The following is a 16,625-nucleotide window of genomic DNA, read 5'->3' on the forward strand; positions in this document are numbered from 1 at the left end:
CACACACACACACACACACACACACACACACACACACACACACACACACTCAAATATTATACTCTTTTATAGCCGCCATTCCCTTTCCCTTCTCGATCTCTATTTCTACCTCTCCATCAGTCTCTCATTCTCTCTCTCTCTCTCTCACCTCCTCTCTCCCCCTCTCTCTTCTGCTGTGAGCTCACAGCTCGTCTGTTGTCGAGTCGCAGCTGGCTGCTTAACTAGCCGGCGCGATACTGAGCTGGCACGCTGTAATTGGTTGGAGGGGAGATTTGTGCAAACACTCACGAAATGAGCGCAATGGATTTACGCAAGCTAGCTGCAGCCGACGCGCGAAATATAGGGAGAAGAGCGAGGATATATATATATATCAAGAGTGCATAATATCTCTATTATGCACTCTTGATATATATATATATATAAAATAAATTTAAAAATAAAAATAGGTGTCAACATTTTATTACGCGAGCTTTCGAGAACATATATGTCTCAGAATGAACATATTCGTCAGGCGAAAATAACAGAATGTATATATATATATATATATACACATACACACATATATATATGTATATATATATATCACAGATATTATCAGGATGTGTATATATAGATAGGCCTATATCAATAGCTAATAATACATTATAAATATATATAAATATATATCACAGACATATCAAACATATCATATATTATGTATCAATGCGCACACGAGTCCGAAAATGTTTCTGTGAGTACCTTAGAGAGTGGCTTCTGTTGAACTCGTGCCAAACAAACAGTCGCGTATAATTTGTTCCGCTAGATGGCGCCATTGTTTTACGTATAGGGATTAACATCTGCGCTCTTTACGCATTTTACGCTCTCGTTCGTTCTACGACTTCCGCATATGCAGGTGAAGCGAGAAAACCGACTCGCTGTTTCGCAGAGGATTTTTATCACTACGCTTAATCCTAATCTGATGGTTATACGAAGAAAATCTTCGCTGTTACTGTATCGCGTAATAAATATCACACTGTTACATCAGCGCCACATGGCACGCTCGTGACGTAAGAAGACGTGGTCGTCTGCTGGGTCGCTGGTACATGTACGTCACAGTGTTACAGTGACATTAACCAACATTCCACCACTGCTTCGCTGCTCCCCCGCTCCTGCCGTCGCCATGACGGAGTTGATTCGATGAGTCGCGGCTTGTAAGGTTGCCGCCGGCGGTGGCAAGGCGACCCACAAACACTTACCCGCGATTATTGGCACACGGATTGATTGGCTGATGTTTACTCAATAACCTGTTACACCCCCCCCCCCGCCGCACTTAGTACGCGCATCCCCTGGGAATTCATTCCGTACGGATTAGGGGTAAGATCGGAGTTTGTTTCCGTCGCGCGAGTTGCTGTCCTCTTGTCGCGAAGGGTTCGCAGAACGTTCGTATCACAGGCATTTGGAACGTTTCAATAGCAAAATGATGGTAAATAAACACGAAATGTATTTACTACCAGAGTTTAAACAACAAGAATAAAGAGTAACAAGAAATATTCAGGAATTACTCTTTATTCTTGTTGTTTGTGCACAGCGGCGTGCGTGCGGTATACTTGTGTGTTGCAGAGGAGGATTTGAACGGCCTTTACAGGAAATTATCGGCAATAATAGGCGAAAGAGAGTGGAAAAACATTGGGACTTTGGTAGTAAATACATTTCGTGTTTATTTATTATTATTTTACTATTGAGTGCATTAACATTTCAAGTGTCTGTAGTTTGTATAGTGTGGCGTGATTTTATGAACTAAACGGGGGTTTGGGAAGCGCGTGCGAGGTTTTCAATCTACATGCATGGCCACACCGGTGTTGGTGAATCATCCATCCTACCTGAAGCAACCATAGCTCTGGTGGTTGGTTCGCTTACCTAAATTCGCAAACAACTTGACAAAATAATGTCATAAATGATCGCCAAGGTCTCACAGGAAGCAACACAAATATAATGTTAGTATAATAAAAAATAATAAAATATAATAAAAATAATATTAGTAGGACGTCATCGCTTATACATAACGTGACGGCATCGGGCCGCGCCCACTCGCCCGCATTGATTGTTAGTTGTTATTGTTATTGTTTACTCCTCCGCAGGTCGCTACAGTGCAGCCGCATCTCCATACACAAGAATCTCGCCGTCGCCTTTCTCATCCGCTTTGTCTTCCAGCTAGTTTTCATCGAGCCGTATTTCTCACAGCGACCAAAATCTTACAGAGACATAGTGAGTAAAAACACTAAGTATCACAAATAGTCAAGTTACATTATATAATGTTTTGAATAGATAGACAAATGTATGTAATATGTAGATAAATGCGTACAAACATATGTAAACATGCATTCTAAGTTTTCGCAATTTGACTGTATTCGTGTCTTAACGCTACATGGCTAGTCGTGTAAAAAAAGTAAAAGTAAAAGTAAAAGTAGTAGGGCCAAGCTTATACCTAGATGTTTTCGTATATCTTAGCTACCTACCGTGTGTCTTTGCGCTAAATGGCTTGTTGTGTAAAACCTGCTACCTCAGCTCATACTTAGATGTTTTCGTATATTATTGCTACCTACCGTGTATATTTGCGCTACATGGCTAGATGTGTAAGACCTGCTACCTTAGCTCATACCTAGATGTTTTCGTATATCTTGGCAACCTACCGTGTATCTTTGCGCTAAATTACTACCTACCGTGTATCTTTGCGCTACATGGCTAGATGTGTAAGGCCTGCTACCTTAGCTCATACCTAGATGTTTTCGTATATCTTGGCTACCTACCGTGTGTCTTTGCGCTAAATGGCTTGTTGTGTAAGACCTGCTACCTTAGCTCATACCTAGATGTTTTCGTACATCTTTGCTACATACCGTGTATCTTTGCGCTACATGGCTAGATGTGTAAGACCTGCTACCTCAGCTCATACCTAGATGTTTTCGTACATCTTTGCTACCTACCGTGTGTCTTTGCGCTACATGGCTAGATGTGTAAGGCCTGCTACCTCAGCTCATACCTAGATGTTTTCGTACATCTTGGCTACCTACCGTGTGTCTTTGCGCTAAATTGCTTGTTGTGTAAGACCTGCTACCTCAGCTCATACCTAGATGTTTTCGTATATCTTGGCTACCTACCGTGTGTCTTTGCGCTGCAGGACTGGTTGTGTAAGACGCTGACTACGCTCAACCTATTCTCTATGATGGCCAGCATCTTCTGGATGTTCGTAGAAGGTCTGTTTCTCCACAACAGGATCGCTGTGTCCGTGTTCGATACGGAAGCTCCCTTTCTACTCTTCTACTTCATAGGATGGGGTAAGTCTATGCCCAGGTTCAGCCGCGAGCTTGGTAATAGAGAGGTGGTGGTAATCTTTGTAATGGGATATGTTTCATTATAGGACCAAGCTCTATGTCATAATAGACTCTAGATTATAGACTATGTCATAATAAACTCTAGACTATAGACTCTCTACATAATAGACTCTATAATAGACATTTCTATTAGGGACTCTTGATAGGATGTAGTATAGGTATGTAAGATATGGGATTTTAAATAATAGTCAATGTTTGCCATGATAGGATAAGCTTTATAAGTTTTATAAGCTTTATCATGTGATTGTGTGTAAACTTTGCTGTAGAATAGAGCCATAGCCTTTATCGGTGGCACTGACTCCATAATCATTTGATCACGTATGATTCGCGATAAGCGTGAAACTAGCTCCGTATTAGGGTGATTGCAACACGAGCCATCATCGATTATAATAGGCTTAGTGACGCACGAAGGGTCGTTGTCGTATAATTGCGTATAATATCAGGAGCTAATAATGACAAATTTGCCATTATTAGCTCCTGATAATATGTACCCGGGGTAACTATTTGATATGGTTAGGGTTAGGGTTAGGGTGTTAGGGTTAGGGTTAGGGTTACGATTAGAGTTAAGGTTAGGGTTAGGGTTAAGGTTAGGGTTAGGGAGTAGGCGTAGGCGACATACTCGCCGACACCTCGGTTACTACATATACGACAACGACCCCTTCAGCCTTAGTGACAGCACCGTCAGCTATAAGTGTACGTGAGGATGTGAAGAAGATCGCAAGAAATTCATAATCATTATGTAGACACGGCCTCTTACATTAACGCTATTCCTAACTCTAAGCCTAACATTTACTATAACACTAAGCTTACCCTAACTACAACCACAGCGCCCACACGAACTCAACCCTAACCCCAACACCAACTCAAACATCAACCCTAAAGCTAACCCTAACTATTACACTAACCCGCGCCCTAACATGTTAACGCTTACCTTAGGCTTCTATTAAACCCCAGTCCTAACGCGGGCTAGTTGTATGTTTACTGTGTATGGTGTTATTGTGAGTGAGTGAGCTTAGTTGGTTAGTTATAGTCAGCGGGCTTAGTGTGAGTGAGTGTCTAACTGCGCGTCCGTGTTTGCGCAGGTTTGCCGTCCGTGTTCACGGTAACCTGGGCGCTCGTCAGAGAGCTGGCCTACACTAACGAGGTGGAAGTAGACCTGAAGCGCTATATCAACGATGAAGAATGCTGGGGAGGAGACTTCGAGGGTAGAGCATCCACGTGGATCCTCGTCGCTCCGGCCATGTTAGTGCTCGTGGTAAGCTCCATCCGGCCATGTTTGTGCTCGTGGTAAGTTCCATCCGGCCATGTTTGTGCTCGTGGTAAGTTCCATCCGGCCATGTTTGTGTTCGTGGTAAGCTCAATCCAGCCATGTTTGTGTTCGTGGTAAGCTCAATCCAGCCATGTTTGTGCTCGTGGTAAGCTCAGTTCGGCCATGTTTGTGCTCGTGGTAAGCTCCATCCGGCCATGTTTGTGCTCGTGGTAAGCTCAATCCAGCCATGTTTGTGCTCGTAGTAAGCTCAATCCAGCCATTTTTGTGCTCGTGGTAAGCTTCATGCTAAGGTAGAGACATGCACAACTGCAGCTATCACAGACGCAGAGGTAAATAGAGACGAAAACAGAACGTAGACGGACATAGATCGAGAGACAGAGACAGACACTGGGTAAACAGGTGGACTTTCAGGCGATCATTGGCGACGTACAATAGCACCGATACACACACAGAATCAAGCGCGCCCAAGCATCAAACATCTAGCTCGGCAAAGCTATCGCTCGCCATCGGTACCTCGTGAGATTCCCTTACATCCTAATACATCTTACATCCCGACATAAGAGCAGACAGACTCGTACATCTCTCCCTGAAAGTATGATTACGCACTAGTAGGACCGCGAATTTGGGGGAGGGGGCAAACCGTTTTCGTTAGAGCACGAACTTCTGCGCTTTATAGTCTCTGTTATTTTCATCGTGGACGCGCCACTCTAAATGCTGATTGCTGTTGTGGGTACGGATTTCATTTTTTTGCGACAGTTTCGTAAAAAAACACACGAAAAGACGCGTAAATATGCGCGTGTAAAATTCGATATGATTGACGAAGAAAACAGATGGCCAAGGAGCTAAATATAGAGATGACGACAAATCCAGAGCATGTCCCGTATGACACCCTCATGAAGTAACTGAAACGTCCCCTGCGATGTACGATTTAACAAGAGAACGTTAGACTATTGTGACTAGGAATCCCAGGTACGCGGGGGGGGGGGGGTGAGTATACGCCATGAGAAAAAAAAACATCCGTTTCACGTACGCGGACAGGAATTTTAGATAAAGCCCTACATGTCAACAGAATCACGACGGCGATGACATAGAAGTAGCGGCGTTCTGATCGGCTATACGTCCGGCCCGGAGTTTGATTAGTTTTAGAAATATTGTTTTTTTGGACTTTCAGATAGAAGAAAAACGTACTTTTCAGACACACACGCACACACACACACACACACACACACACACACACACACACATACACACACACTGCTTCTGTTTCTCTCGCTCGCTCGCGCTCTGTCTCTGGCTCGGTATCTCCCCTTCTCTCTTTTTTTCTCTCTGTCGTTTTATCTTCATATCTTTGTTTGTCTTTCTCTTCTTTCGCAATCTTCTTTCCCAGTCACTTCATATATATATATAATCAAGAGCTTATAAAGAAGGTAGAAGAAGAAGAAGAAGAGCGTATAACTTCTTAATACGCTCTTGATATAATAATACACCTATGAAAGCTGTAAGGGTAGAAAATCCTTCGTAATCGGATCTCTGCCGATTGCGGCCTACACATTTTCGTGTGAGGAGTATCAGAGATTGTCTAGTCGCAGAATAGCGAAACACAAATAGTGCAGTATGAGCAATCGACAAGCGCGAGTTCTGTACCTATGGAACTGTCAGACGGACACGCATCGCGTGGTTAGATGACAGCCCCGCGTATTAACGTTTATATTACGAACTAATATAAAATACAGTATATGGACAGTCTGGTTAGGACTGTTGGAGGAGAGGGAGGGGGACATACTGCTGCCAGTCTCTTACTGATGACGAACGATAGAACACAGTGACGATCTGCGGTAGCTAACGTCCAGATGGATGTGACACCCTGCATGTGATGATGATACGAAGTAATTAATAGACGATCAGAACCTGGGTTGTAGCCCGGACAATTTTAGTGCCTGCTAATGTCAGCGATTGTGAGCGTAGTGAGCGGAGGGAACGTGTGCTTAGCCAGCTGTACTGAATGTACTGTGCGCTGTACGATGTGATCAGATGATGATTTTACGAATAATTATTGTTGAAATTAAACTCAGAGTTGTTTTTTTAAATTAATTCCAAGTGTATCCGTTGTGATTATTTGTAGATTGCTCACTATTTTGAAGGTAATTTTACACAAACTCGATCATTTTTGTGCCGGTCGGAAGGATGTTATTTAAAGCTGCGTGCCGGTCGGCCAACACCAGAGCCGGCAATTACCGACCGGCGCCGACCGGCGTAGCTACAACAGTGATCAGAACTAAACAAAAAACGAAATGTTGTTTGCGCGCTTAACGACGGAGCAGACGACATCTTGCGCGTAAATCTCGGATACGCGCATACGAACCAAACAAACAAACAAGAAAAACACAACCACAACTGCAACAACAACAGCAGCAGCAGCAACTACTAACTATTACTACTACTACTACTACTACTACTACTACTACCACCCCACCATCACTACCATCACCACCATCAACACCATCGCCGTCGCCGCTACTGCTACTACTATTACTACTACTACAGCAGCAGCAGCAGCAGCAGCAGCAGCAACAGCAGCAACAACAATAACAACAACAACAACACCTACTACTACTACTACTACTGCTGCTACTACTACTACTACTACTACTACTACTACTACTACTACTACTACTATTACTACTACTACTACTACTAATCTCGCTCTCGCTCTTTCGCTCTCTCTTTCTCTTTCTTTCTCTCTTTCTCTTTCTCTTTCTCTCTCTCTCTCTCTCTCCCTCTTTATATATATATATATATATACCCTATCTGTATTCGACAGGATTTGCTTATAGACACTGCAATGAGGCAGGGATCTGGGCCCCGAAGACGAATTACAACGAATGCCTGGTGGGAATGCCTCCCGAGTTCCGATACCCGGTAAGATATCCGCCTAGCTATAACACGGGAAAACATAGACCCGTAAATATAGAAAAATGTATATAGAGAGAAATTTTCGCTATCATGTTTATGTCAATGCCGATATTACCGCAGTATGGCGCCACCGTCGATACGAACAACACTCGTTGCTTGGTTTTATTATTTTTATCTTGACTTCTCGATCGTTCGTCGATGTTACACGACAGTGAAATATGTTTCGACCGTGTTTCTGTCTCGAAAGATTGATTCTAACTATCAAATGCTTAAAGATAATTGCGTGGATGGGGGGCTTAGAATGGGCATATATTATACACGCACGCATATGCATATATCGATGTCTCGATGCTCTAATGCGCAAAATCGTCATCATTTATTGCGGTAATGGACGCCATTATTTTACAATGGCGCATGCGCACTGCGCGGCTGAGCTTCTCGCCGGAGAGCCGCGGTTGGTGATAGCGATCTCTTATTGACTGTTCGCGTAGGAAATATATAGCAAGGCTGCCTGATGTCTCATCCATCAAGCATTGTAGCGCTTCCCGGTCGCTGGAGGGCATCAACCACTAACAACAACACGCCAACACACATATGCGCGCACAAGCACACACACACACGCGCGCACACACACACACACACACACACACACACACACACACACACACACACACACACACACACACGCGCGCACGCGCGCGCACTCTCACACATACACACATGCGCGCGCGCTCACAAACACACACACGCGCGCGCACACACACACACACACACGCGCGCGCGCGCACTCACACACGCACGCACGTGTGCACGCGCGCACGCGCGCACGCACACACACGCACATGCACACACACACACGCGCGCGTACAAACACACATACACGCGCGCTAGCGCGCACGACAACAACAACAACGACGACTACTACTACTACTACTACTACTACTACTACTACTACTACTACTACTATACTACTATACTACTACTATTACTACTACTACTGCTACTACTACTACTACTATTACTACTACTACTACTACCACCACTACTACTACAACAACAACTACAACTACTACTACTACCACTACCGCTACCACTACTGCTGCGCAATTAACCCCACACCTCGTGCGTGCGCGCGTGCGTGCGTGCGCGTGTGTATCGTCTGCAGGTGAATCTCATCTTCCTCGTCAACATCATCCGCATCCTCGTGACGAAGCTGCGAGCGAACAACGCGCGCGAGTCGGAGGCGGCGCAGTGGCGCAAGGCGATCAAGGCTACGGCGATCCTGCTGCCGCTACTCGGCATCACGAACCTGCTCTTCTTCTACAATCCGAAGGACAAGGGTCCCATGGAGAAGGCGTATCTCTTCATCAACGCCTTGCTGCAAAACTCGCAGGTAATGACTGCGGGACCTCTCGCGAGAACTCGCACGATAGTGTATATAGTAGTACAGTGTGCGGGAGGCGATGTGGGGCTTGTTTTTGCTACACGCTTGCAGTCACTGCTATCATTCACGCTGTTCGATTCTACACCTATTTCGTGTGTGACTATCGAAATAGGATACGACAACGTGTGTCATTGTGATTCCAACTAATGCCTTCAAATAGGCGGGCGGCTGCCGACGTTCCAGTTAGATCGAGTTACGCGAGTTAAACCTCACTTCTTATAGTTGCATTCGTCTCGTTTTGTCCGTCTCGCTGGCAAGGCTTACCGTTCAATACTGCGGTACGTGACGGAGAGTGGCTAGCGTGTTATAACGGAGTGTTTTAATGCAATTTTCTTACTTATTCTTCGTACAGGGAATCTTCGTCGCTGTACTCTACTGCTTTCTGAACGCAGAGGTTAGTAGTAAGCCGTAAACGTGATAGTCTACGGCAAGCCGATACCCGCGCTCACTGCCTCCGCTCTGCCTCTGATGTTTAAGATTCTCATTGAAATTTACATTCTAAATATCATTTAGCTTTTTTACGATTCATTGAAGCGTATCAGCCTTCAATCATTGATATTTTCAATCCATTATTTGTCCTACACTCCGGAGTATTCGTCGAAGGTTCTTAGGAATATATTAATATGAATGCAATGGATTTGTTGCATCATATATTGTATAATTCCCCATCTACCATCTACAATACGAATGTTTGCGACCATGTTTCTGTGACGCGTTAGCATATACCATTACTTACCCATGCAGACATATAATCTATAATCATAGAAATCATACACCCTAGTATCACTACATAACTACATAACTACATCACTCCACTACATCAATGCCATTTTATTATAATTTTAATTTAATACGAATAATATTATATTATTACTGTCCTACTATTGTTACTACTATATTAATGTGTGTGTGTGTGTGTGTGTGTGTGTGTGTGTGTGTGTGTGTGTGTGTGGGTGTGCGCGTGTGATGTGTGTTGTGTGGTGTGGTGTGTGTGTGTGTGTGTTGTGTTGTGGTTGTGTGTGTGTGTGTGTGTGTGTGTGTGTGTTTGTGTGTGGTGTGGTGTGTGGCGGTGAATTTGTGTGTGTGTGGTGTGTTGTGTTGTGTGTTGTGCTTGTGTTGTGGTGTGTGTGGTGTGTGTTTTGTATTTGTGTTTGTCTGTCTGTGTGATCTGTGTGTCTGTTTTCTCTCTTCTCTCAATCTCTGCTCTCTCTCTCTTTCTGTTGTGTGTGTGTGTATGCGTGCGTGCGTGCCTGCGTGTGTGAGAGAGTGTTGTGTGTGTGTGTGTGTGTGTGGTGTGTGCGTGTGCGTGTGCGTGTGCGTGTGGTGTGCGTGTGCGTTTGTGCGGTGCGTGTGCGATGTGGCGTGTGTGCGTGTGCGTTTGCGTGGCGGGTTCGTGTGTGCCGTGTGCGTTGTGGCGTGTGCGGGCGTGTGCGTGTGCGTGTTGGTGTGCGTGTGCTCGTGCGTGTGCGTGTGCGTGTTTGCTGTGCGTGTGCGTGTGTGGTAGTGTGTGTGTGTGTGTGTGTGGAGTGTGTGTGTGGTGATCGCTGTATTACTGCTGTGTTACTAACTCAACCAATGTTTCGCATTCAGGTCCGCCAGTGCATACGGCGGCCGCTACGAGGCGCATCATGCGGCGTCGGCAGCACGCGTGGCGCCATCGCTAACATGCGCAGTAGAGGCCTCGCGCACTAGTCGACGATGTTCTTGCGCAGTCGAGCGGTCGCGCTCGTCCATCACGTCCGTTAACAATACATGTCGTCGCAAGAGCCGCAAACGCGGCGAGTGCGACAATAACCGCCTGCCGACCCGTGCCTCCGTTCGGCCGCCCACCTCTAACCCTGGTCTTCGGCCGCGAGAACGTCATTCACGCCGACGGCGTCAAACACGTATCATGCTCGACAATCCGACCGCGCGACGGTCGAGAAGCAACCGACTACTACGCGCACGACGCGCGACGAGCGTCTAAGTGTAGCAACCGCGGAAATGGCGAGAGCGTGACGTCAGCGTGACGAAGGCGCCATTTCTCCAATTACGGCTTGCCGTCCGCAGCTATGATAGAGTAGGTACGCGTCCGAAAGATGAGAGTCAGTGCGTCATCTAAAGACAGCCTTACGCGTAAAATCTTGTAACGTAACGGCTGGCGTGAATCATACATACAAGCTATTGTAGAACGTTGGGAGGGGAGCAAGTGTGAGGAAGAATGTTACATACTGCGGTACATAATATGCTATGCGCATGCATGGTGGCGTAGATAAGCATAAAAATGCGTTAGCGACCGCATATAGGATTCAACGTGTCCAACGGTGATGATACCCTAACGTCGCATTTACGTCACTTCACGTCACGGCTGCCGCGACATGGCCCGTCCGACCTACGGCGCCGATTTAGTCCGACGCACGAAGAAGCGGATCATATCGAAGTACATGTTCGATATATAGAATCACTGTTTTCGCTAACTGGCCGCCGTGCCTAGCCGCGAGGCGGTATGCAGTTAAGACAACGAAGTGAGACGTAAAGTGAAATGTCGCAGAAGTGCATATAATTCATCGTGCGCGTCTAGACTGGGCGAAACACGTCACGCGCGGGTGGCGATATCTCCGCATAGCTGCTACATGATTAAATTAATTAAGATACTACTCTGATATAATGCATATCGCGTGAATTCTTTTTATAATGAGAACATGATTTGGAGCATTATTAAATGCTGTACATAATATTCATTTATTTATAAATATATGTATATATATACATATATAATTATAGTATAGATATAGTCCTGATTATATATAACTGTTTGGTTGTTGGTATAAACCAAAATCTAATAACGGGTTGAATTATTGATTAGTGGAACGTGTGATTATTTAAAAATATATAATTTGTGAAAAAGCGAGAGCGACTATCGCGGGTCGCGCCTTGTCGCAGCAAGGCTGTAATGGCAAGTGCTGTAGCTGTACACCACATGGGGATAAGGTTGACCGCCGCCGCATCCAATATTTTTTTTTTTTTTAAAAAAATAATATATTTTTTTAAAAATTTAAATTAACAAAATTACTACCTGGATTATTTGTATTTCCATAACTAGTCTACTATGCCCATGCTAGTCACTTGTGTTTCGTGAGTGAAATAAGCTATAAGGTGTTAATAATTAACACGGTTACTCTTGAGGAGATGCAGAGCGTATAAAATATATCGTATTGAAGTCGGCTGTCGCTATCCAATCGTGTAACCAAGGAGCTACGTTGTTATGGTGCTGTGTGTGTGTGGGTGTGTGTGTGTATGGTGTGTGTGTGTGTGTGTGTTGTGTGGTTGTGTGTGTGTGTGTGATGTGCGCGCGCAATTGCCCTAGTGTATAATCACCGAACTTTATATATATATAAATATATATATAATAAATATATCTTAAAATATATAAATAAATAATATACTATATATAATAAAAAATAAATAAAGTAAATATATTATATCTACATTAATATATAATATATATAATATATTGATAGGACGTAGAAACGATTATTGATTGAATAACTGTGACAATGTGCGCGCAGCCACGGTTCTTTTCACCATCGCTTTGCTAAGAGAAAGTATGGGTGAACGTACGAGGGCTGCGCTACTGGCACCTCCGCCCTATAATGACCCCTACTACACGAAGCAGCGCGATAAGTCATTGTAAGAGCTGTTGTTACACGGGGAAACGGCAAGGCGGAACCATGACGATAAATTGTATAAAAATGTCGCAGTGCATCTGAAGCTTGCCTCGCGTGGATATAAAATCAGTATAAGAGAGCTTTCAGAGCTCATCCACGTTTACAATGCGCGATGCACTATATGGTAACAGACGCGGTCGAAATTGCGGTGTTCGCAGGCCATCTGTTTTCTGTACATGATGAAATAAAATTAAAATAAACGCCACGTGGGTAAGATATTACCGACACGAAGCATCGCCCCGTGTACCAGAGGCAGTGCTATACCTAAAAATAGTAACGTTATACTAGACACAATACTTATATGCCCATATAAACGTCCTCAACTATATAGCCCACTAGAGATCAGCCTACGAAGATTCGAATGAAAAAGATGCATTAACTGTAACTCATAAGCATCGCAACGTAACATTAAATTTGATGTACATATAGTAATTCAACAGCCAGCAACAAATACCATTCCTTCTATATATTATGATCAGACGAACACCTGCTCCGTGCCAACATATTCGCCAAAAAATGTTTGACATATGATATATAATATATCATATATATGGCGTGTCACGGGTTCATGAATGCCGCTATAAGTCCGCTTATACAGAATTGTTTGTTTGAACACATTGTCGTTTTTCACGTCGAATGGTAACTTATACGATAAGGTGCGGTCCTCCTATGTACACAGATATGCATATAGCTGCTATAGCGACTCAACTATGCAACGAATTATAAATCCGCATAATATAATAGCAGTTATAAAATAATACGCTCGGACTAATCATACAGTGATAAACTGAAAACAGTGAGTATCTTAAACACACTACACCACACGGCGCGCAGCGCAACACACGGCGCGCGCAGTGTATTGCTTGCGTCTGTGGGCGCTCACGCCGCGTGTGGTGTGTGGTGCTGGGTGTGTGTGATTGTGTGTTGTAAATTTGGTGTGTGTGTGTTGTGCGCGCGATGCGCTTGCGTTGCGTGCGTGCGTACGGCGGCGAGCGTGCGTGCGCGCCCAACTGCGTTTATATGACCGTGTGCGGTTGGTAAGTGTGGCGTGGTGTTGTGTGTTGTGTTGTGTGTTGGTTGTGTGTGTGCGCGCCAGCGCGCGCGCGTGTGTGTGTGTGTGTGTGTGTGTTGGTGCGCGCGCAGCGCATACCAGTGGTGTTGTGTGTGTGTGTGTTGATGTTGCGTGTGCGTGACGTGCGGCTCATGTTCGGCGATCGTCGCATGTGTGCGTATTGCGTGATGTCGAAGCGGCAATAGATACAGGGTAAAACAAAGAATGTCCACGTGGGCATCTTCAGTGGAGCGTCAATAACACGCGACTCTGTACAAAAATATCCTACATAATATCGCACATCAAACGCTACCTAGCGCGCCGCCCTGGCGACAGCACATACACGACGTAGTCATGACTATATCCATGCACTAAAACCGGGACTGGGGAAGTGAAGAGGGAGTGACAAACATTTTGGCGGCACCTCTATCAGCTAGTCAACGGCCGAACTCGTCGATGTGGAACTATAATAATATATAGATATATAATAGTATAATATATAGCGTCACAAATATATTTACGTTTATAGTTAAGACGCAACAAATGCTTGTTCGCGGGCATCTGTACTTATAAAATAAATGCGATTTGCGTCCCAGTAACGGTAAAACATCATATAATTAGAGCTGTTGCCTTATATATTCATTGTCTCCTCTCGACATCATTGACTACCTTATCGACTGGCGAGTATGTGCTGCACACCCGATCTGCGGCGCAAGCGACGGCGGAATTTACATGATAGCACACGGCAATTCGTTTTCCTTCCGCGTGATTTGCGTTAAATAGAGTTACATTGGCTTCTGCCTGACTATATAAAATTAACCTCGTTTATACACTCTTCAATCAATCAAATTCTGACGTGACTTGCGTGGCGGCTTAGTCGTTGTCAGGGCTCGAATGAACGTTGTAGCACATATTTGGCATCATCAATTTCACAGCCCTGTAGCTAGCTTGTATCCAACCCCCTACCTTGAGCGATGTTTGCATGGCAATCTTAAGGCTCGTCCCGGTTGTACGCTGAGTGTGCTTGCCACATTGCAATCAATGTGCTCAGAACTAAGAATTACCAGTGGAAGCTATATGCTTTGCGTGCAGGCGTACAAACACTTCCACGGTCAGCTGTCACCATCTAATATCCACCCTCGCGGAACTCAGCCGAAAGTCTGTCGGTCAATAGCGCATCTTACATGCGCGCATCAGCGCATGGCGAGATCGATCACGTATGTAACGATGACGTCATATAGCCACTGGTTTTAGTTTCCACAACGATGTGCTACCGTCGTACCGCCGCGACAGCCGTCATCCGATAGCGCGGTGACGTCACACTTGCCATTGTTTTCGTTCCAGAAGAATAGGCTAAACGTAAAGCGAGTCCGATGACGTCACAGGCAGGTGGCGTCTCTGCGTTTGAAGCTCTGGTTAACGTGGTTTGCACTTGTCCAACCGCGGTTCGAGATAACTGGTAAAAGGTAGAGCAAAAAATTATGAATTAGAGTCTGCTACGTTTAAAGCGTTACAAAGTAACAAATTCAGAAACGTTATATACATTGTGATAGATCTAAATGAGAAGGATATGTGCTTTTCTAAAGCGCTTTGAATATTTCTATGACACTCTCTTAGAGACAACATAATTTAATGAGCTGACGAATACAGATGTAATCCATTTTACAATTCAGTTCATGTGCCATAAAAACCATAAACCGGATGTAAATATTTATACAGCGTACAGAGTGACATTAGGGTTTAACAGATTTAAAAACAAAAACCGATTTATTTAATGGCGAATTTTACTGCAATGTTATAACATTGTAATACTGTAATTTGACTACGACAAAGGATCACTATTGTTAAATGTGTGAAATAAAGCACGCAGCTCCTCAAATTAAAAAAGCAACAATACAGGTCTATGTGGCAGCATGCTTGCCATAAGCCATTTCGAACAGTGCCGTAGCGCAACAATAAAATCCTTCCACGAAATTTTCAATCAGGATCTTTTTGGTTGGTGCGAGACCGGCAAAGTAACCAGCAAAGCCTTTTTTGTATTGTGCATTCGTACTGTCGAAAAAAAACCAATGATTATTAAATTCCTAGATTACGGCTGTATTTCGACATATACCAATACGACTTGTAGCACTGGTTTAACTGCGTAATAACATCGGCCGGGGGGGGGAACGGGCCACGCGATAATTCATTAGCCTGTGGATTCGAGGACCAGTCACGCAAGATGCTATTATTATGCATGCATGCAGAGAATACCAGGGAAGAGCGTTTGCATGTATGGCATCACATGTGGGCGTTAAAGGTTTCGAAGTGCAACCAAAAGACCGATGCGGTTCCTCATCGTGGAAGCCAGCATGTCACTCACTAATACCTTGAGATAGGTATGCGCAAAACGCGAGCTGCGCCTACAAGCTATACTGCTCGCGCTTTACGCCAATTAGACACGGATTAGTATGATTATAGAACACGGCAGCATGCAGCACTAGGGCGAAATACAAAATCGCTCGTGTGTTTCGACCGCATCAATTCAGCGTTCACGTAGACATTGATATCGGTTCTCAGCGTCTCAGTGCAACCAGAATCGTTCATAGACCAATGAAACATCCTGTCGCTGTCTTAGTCGTGGGATCCCCGCTGTTGCATCTACGTTCAATCTAGCTACCACGATACAGAGAGAACTGGGCTCGGGAAATAAACATCCGAACATCTGTGCCAATTACCACATGAATATTTCAGCAGCTAATAAATGCTGACACGTAGCTCCAGCTCTGTGACGTCAGCTATTTGACTCACATGGGCTGTAGGTGGTAGACGCTTCCTACTGGCTTTCCGAGACCAATCATCGAAGCTCATTTCAATTCCGCTATCTGGTGTG

At 44.6% G+C, this 16,625-nt stretch overlaps 1 protein-coding gene across 1 annotated transcript in view; it reads left to right on the forward strand.

Moving 5' to 3' along the window:
* Nucleotides 1-16,625, forward strand: part of LOC106804704 (corticotropin-releasing factor receptor 2-like) — a 29,459-nt gene that overhangs the window by 11,188 nt on the left and 1,646 nt on the right. The window contains exons 3-7 of the mRNA XM_014805994.1: nt 2,118-2,244; nt 3,155-3,311; nt 4,451-4,623; nt 8,717-8,944; nt 9,348-9,389. Coding sequence (XP_014661480.1) covers nt 2,118-2,244; nt 3,155-3,311; nt 4,451-4,623; nt 8,717-8,944; nt 9,348-9,389 — 727 coding nt within the window. The remainder of the gene's footprint in view (nt 1-2,117; nt 2,245-3,154; nt 3,312-4,450; nt 4,624-8,716; nt 8,945-9,347; nt 9,390-16,625) is intronic.

Source organism: Priapulus caudatus, unplaced genomic scaffold (assembly GCF_000485595.1).
Source record: "Priapulus caudatus unplaced genomic scaffold, Priapulus_caudatus-5.0.1 Scaffold83, whole genome shotgun sequence".
NCBI lineage: Eukaryota > Metazoa > Priapulida > Priapulimorpha > Priapulimorphida > Priapulidae > Priapulus > Priapulus caudatus.